Source organism: Lactuca saligna, chromosome 7 (assembly GCF_052625555.1).
Source record: "Lactuca saligna cultivar CGN05327 chromosome 7, ASM5262555v1, whole genome shotgun sequence".
Lineage (NCBI taxonomy): Eukaryota > Viridiplantae > Streptophyta > Magnoliopsida > Asterales > Asteraceae > Lactuca > Lactuca saligna.
This window is the reverse complement of record NC_136423.1, coordinates 14386567-14392114: the sequence shown is the minus strand read 5'-3', so window position 1 is coordinate 14392114 and position 5548 is coordinate 14386567. Positions and strand designations below refer to the sequence as shown.

The 5548-nt window shown below is 33.4% G+C and overlaps 1 protein-coding gene across 1 annotated transcript; it reads right to left on the bottom strand.

Annotated features, from left to right (window-relative positions):
- Positions 1-3250: 3250 nt before the first annotated feature.
- Positions 3251-4927, bottom strand: LOC145004180 (protein CANDIDATE G-PROTEIN COUPLED RECEPTOR 7-like). Its single transcript, XM_078963067.1, has 2 exons — positions 4117-4927; positions 3251-4044 (listed from the first exon to the last, which is right to left on the bottom strand). The coding sequence occupies exons 1-2, from the start codon at positions 4742-4744 to the stop codon at positions 3479-3481; spliced, it is 1194 nt and encodes a 397-aa protein (XP_078819193.1). The 5' UTR covers positions 4745-4927; the 3' UTR covers positions 3251-3478.
- Between the last annotated feature and the right edge of the window lie 621 nt (positions 4928-5548).

Here is a 5548-nt window from a genome sequence, read left to right as displayed (position 1 = left end):
AATCTTCAAAATGACCATTCTTCATCGAAAACATTTCATCATTTCTTGTGAAATTTCTCCATCCCTACGTGGAGCACATCTTGTAGAATCCTCCATTAACCATGCATCACTATAATATCTACAACATCAACAAGTTAAAACATAAATATATAATAGAAATCAAGTGTATAATTTAAAATCTGATACCTTAAATGTAAAGAGTGAGCTAAACAATGTAGGGGAGTATTATTCTATGCCCATTGAGCCACTAAAATACGATGCACAACGTCATAAAAACAACTTATTTGAGATGTCGAACATTTTTCTTTCTTGTAGATCTCAATCTTCACTTTCTCAATCATAGAATCCCACATCTCATACACCAAGTGTAAACATGGCTTGTCAGTGTCACAAGCTCTAATCATCTCATATATAGGTTTAGTGAATCTAAGAATATATGCTACTTTGTCCCACCAATCATCATTCAATATATATATTCTTTCACAGAGTTTGCTTTCTCAATGTCATCTAATCTATAAGAAGACCATTCTTCTCTTATGACCATAGCTTAAAGACAATGGTGGAGGGAAAGCGAGTTTCAGCAACAAAAAGCAACCTAAGAGGAGTAAACTTGGTGAAAATCGAGAATCTCATGTTATGGTTCATGATGAAATTTTTTTATTGCAAACACATCTTCATGAATCTCTTTTATCCAGCTACATTGTTCATAGGTTAGTTCATTTGTTTCCACATTTCTTGGTGAGCAAATGTTCTTCAAAGCAAGATTAAGTGTATGAACAACACATGGTATCCAATAGATGTGAGGAAATTGACTCTCTATAATCTCTCCAACCGCCTTACAATTTACTGCATTGTCAGTAATGATTTGCATAACATTTTCATGACCAATTTCATTGATAACTTCTTTAATCAATTCAGGAATAAAAAATATATATTTCACTTCCCCAAAACAATTCATTGCTTTTAGAAACAAAGGACCATTACCTGAGGTAGCCATGAAATTGATTAGAGGTTCTCTTGTTGGATCACTCCAACCATCACTCACAATAGTCACACCTTTTTCTTTCCATGTAGACTTAAGTGGCTCCATTAGCTTGTGAACATTATCTCTTTGTTTTTGCAGTAATGTTGTTCTTAGTTTATTATAACCAAGAGATACAAACCATCAATTTTGTTGTTAGCAGCAAACTGAAAAGCCCTGACATAGTGTGGATTTCTTTTAAGATTAAAAGGTAAACCTCTGATATAAAACATTCTAACTATTTCTTGATCCAGTTAGTCCCTAATTTCAACACCAAAAGCTCTTTCAATAGGTGTTGAAATACCTTATCTTTTCTTATATCCAACATCAGCTTCACGTGGCAATTGAACTTCTTTCTTTTTTGAATCAATTTCTTCTTTTCATATGCATCTTCTAATTGGTTCATATTAAGTTTGTCAGCCGCTTTTGCTTTCTTTCAAATAGAAATCCCAGTATCTATATTCAATTAAAACAACATGATTTTAAGAACACACAAAATAAGATCCAAAATCATTAGCAAAATCATGATTTCAAGAACACACACAATAACATTGACATTCTCAATTCAATAACATGAAAAAAAAAATAAGTTCATCATTAACATTATCAATTCAATTACATTAATCAAAATAAGAAAGTGAATCAAAACAAAAATTACAACCTCTTATTTCTCTATAAATGTTCATGAATCAATAGTTTAATACAATAACATGAATCAAAAATCACAACAAATAAATAATTTAAAACAAAAATCCCAACCTCTTATTTCTTTACAATTGTTCATGAGTCAATATTTCAATACAATAACATGAATAAAAAATTGCAACAAATACATGAATCAAAACAAAATTCGCAGCCATTTATTTCTTAACAATTGTTCATGAATAAATACAATCAGTAAATAACAATATAACATGAATAAAAATCTAAAACTACATAAGCACACACTCTAAATTGAATACTAGATTACCTTTTATACAAAGCAAATGTGCTCTAACTCTAGAATATGATCCTTGTCGGGTTTCCCTGCAAAGATTACACTTGAACTTCCAACATCCTCCTGCTTCAGCAAGTTTTTCGATTTTAGTCACGTAGTCCCACAATGAAGGTTGGTCTATTGATGTACTTGATCCTTGTGTTTCTTGTTCTTGAGAACTAGAAACCATAATAATCGATTTCTGAATTGGTGAGTGCTCAATTGATCTTGATTGTCGACCGTCAAGTGCACAAGCAACCAAGCGGTAAACGATATCGAGTCGATTAAAATTAACCAAGGACTTAGGGAGGCATCGATAGTTAATTGATTGATAGTTGTGGGGTAATCTCGATAGCCCATTACTCCATTACCCTATTTGGACTAAAAAAAACCCATGCAAAAAATAAAAATAAAAGGAAACGTGATTGAAACTTATCCGATATGTTTCTTGATTCGCTGATACATTCAGGAAACGTTCCCTGGCGTTTCCGTTTCCTCCAAGTATCAGATACGAGTACGGCTCCCTAAATGTTGTTTCCATGCGTCATAAGTGTGAATGGCAAAAGAAGCAGGATATATAATCAATGAATCAAAATCATCACGTCCTAAACACAAGACATTTGGCAAAAATTATCGAATTAAAAAGGAAACACAACCAAAAAGAGTAGCATGGAGGGAAAAAACTTAGGTTTACCTGAAGTTGTCGGAGAGATGACCATCAATTTATGATTCTCTGATCTTTCATAACGGTATATGTGTTTTTGCAGAGATAGAGCCATGAATAGAAGCGATTGAGGTAATATATGGAGTCGACTAAACCTTAGTAAATGCAATTCAAATTTGAAAATGATTTTGCTTCCTAATTTCTTTCGATTTGATAGCTATTTTATTGTTTTTTTTTTTTTTTTTGTTTTGATATTTCTTGATAGAGAAAACCAAGATAAACCAAATTTGAAATTAATTTTGCTTCCTGATTTCTTGCGACCCTCCTTGTTCGTCCCACCGATTTTAATGGGCATGGCGTTTATACAAGGACAAAGTTATAATAGGAAAATCACTTTGATAATATAGGAAATAAGCTGGAGGGTTGCTGAAAAGTTGTCTCGTGGACATTACTTTAAAGGTAGTCTTTTATTAGAGTAGAGAAATTTTACCAATTAACATGAACTAACCAGTTATAAGGATTGAATGTACAGTTTAACAAGCTGAAAGTGTAAATGTGGTGGAAAAAAAACTCTGTGACTAACTATCTACTAATCAAAATATATATTATTCTTTTTAAGTCCGAAATATTTAACCAATATACATTATATTTTGTCTTTATAAAAATATGGTAGATGTTAAATCACGCATTCAACAAAGCGACAAATTGACAATGATCTTGTATACTAATAAAAACATTTATGCGAAAAAGACTGGACATAACACAGCCAAAAAAAAAAAAAAAAAAAAAAAAAAAAAAGTTACTGGAGAAAAAAAGATCAAGTTGGCAACTCATTACCCAAACTAATGTTCCCGTTCCCCCACAGCCAATGCGTTTCATCCTTGTCGTCAAACGGTTTAAAAATGTAAAACATCACCAGAGACAAAAAAAGAACGCAGGTTTCCTCTGTCGTATTAACCACCCATGGGAGAAATTCAAAGGGATCCAGAGCCATACGAAAAAACCATGTAATGAAGGTGTATCCCAAAACCACACCACCAAACATATAATAAGCAGTCTTAGCATTCCCATGAATCATACTAACCGAACACGCCATGGGTAGAGTAACAACAAAGCTACAAATAAACTCTGCAAAAATGAACGATACGGCCCAATGCACCTTGTCTTTAATACTATAAGGTCGGGTTTCCTCTACATTTATATTAGAGACATTAGCCCAAACCTGAAGTAGGATCACAATCATCAAAACAAATAGTTCCAATGCATGCAAACGAGGCTTGAAGAAACCCCATCCGAAACCCGTCAACACGATCACCGTAAATAGAAGCTCAAATCTCATAAACTGAAATACGTAAACAAAGACATCCCATCCATGAGAAGTACCTGTAAACTTCACATAATGTTGGTCCAGGGCCACAATGACAAAGTTAAGGAACGATATAACAAGAAACACACCCATTAATACATGAACCATGTGAAGAGATCGCCAGTACTTGAAGCAAACCAAGATCCATATCCCTAGAAAACACAGATAGGAGAAAGAGAAGATAAGAGATGCATGCTGCGTTTGGCCGGCTGATAAATAGTTTTTGGTAGTGCCGTCGTCATTGGTGTTGTAGAGTTCTGTGTGGACATCCATGCTCACGCAGGAGAGGTTGCAATTAACAAAGTAGAGTGAACACACACTTGGATATGTCACATGGTACGATATGTTGAAAGAAGACTGAGGAGGAGAGGAGAGATCTTGGAAAGTAAAGAGGACTTTGATGAATTTGTTGTCCAATGGGCACAAAGCGTGGTTTCTTTGGAATTCTTGGTTGTATTCGTCGATCAAGTCATGCGAAAGAAGCATGAAACCCAAACGTGAAGGATCAGGTTGTGGTAAGGGGAACGGGGAGGTGACAGACACGGAGGAGACCGCGACTGAGACGTAACCGGGATGTGAGAATCCGAATTTCGAGAATAGGATCTTACCACGTTTATCGGATCGAATCTTCATATTTTGGATATCTTCCGTAGATGGTGCAGGGAAGAGGATGAAGAGAAAGAGAATAACATTAAGAATTTTTCCCAAAATCGCCATTTTTTATTCGCCGATGGTGGCTGTCGGCGTTACTAGGGAAAAGGTGAGAGTACCAGCCTACCAGGATGACAAAGCAAGGTTTTACTCGGTGAAAGTGAGGGATAAATTAAATAGGATGAGAAAATGAGGAATCAAGATGGAATGGACGTTTAAATTTAAAAGTAGGAGATCAGAGATAGAGATAAACGATTCCATAGGACCATATAATCCCGATCTCCCTGGGATTAATATGGAATATGGATATTTCTTATCTTCAACTTCAAGATTAAAATTGAATACAAGTTTAAGAAAATAAATAAATAAAAAATAAAATAAAATAAAAAAATAAAAATAAATAAAAATAAAAAAAAAAAAAAAAAAAACTACACAAAGTTGAAAATTGGTGGACAAGTTGAGTTTCTGACCTTAAATTTCAGTTTTGGAAAGTGAAAAATGCTATATATTATAAGAATAAATGCTAGACCAAAAAAAAAAATCTATTTCACTTTTGAATTTGATTTTGAAACATTTATTTCCCAAAATCATAGTTAACCAACATATTATTGTTCCATTTTTCAGCATCGTATGACTTTGTTGATTATTTCAATATGAATTATTGTGGTTATATGTTTTTTCATAGTGATAAATTTGTGATAAATTTGTGAGAATGTATTTTATAAAAATATTTGGTAATTGATAACTGAAAGTTGTATTTTCATACAGTCAACGACATTTTTTTGTTTAAATCAAATTTTTTTTGTTAAAAGTTAGACGTTAGAAGCTTTCAAGCATTCACGATGAAACACGCCCTAACTATTTTATTGA

What these genes read in the sequence shown, in the direction of transcription:
- LOC145004180 (XM_078963067.1), bottom strand. Translation starts at nt 4,744, where the DNA reads ATGGCGATTTTGGGAAAAATTCTTAATGTTATTCTCTTTCTCTTCATC. An exon ending in CATGGTTCATGTATTAATGG is followed by an intron (nt 4,045 to 4,116) that starts GTGTGTTTCTTG and finishes TGAAGTTTACAG; the next exon opens with GTACTTCTCATGGATGGGAT.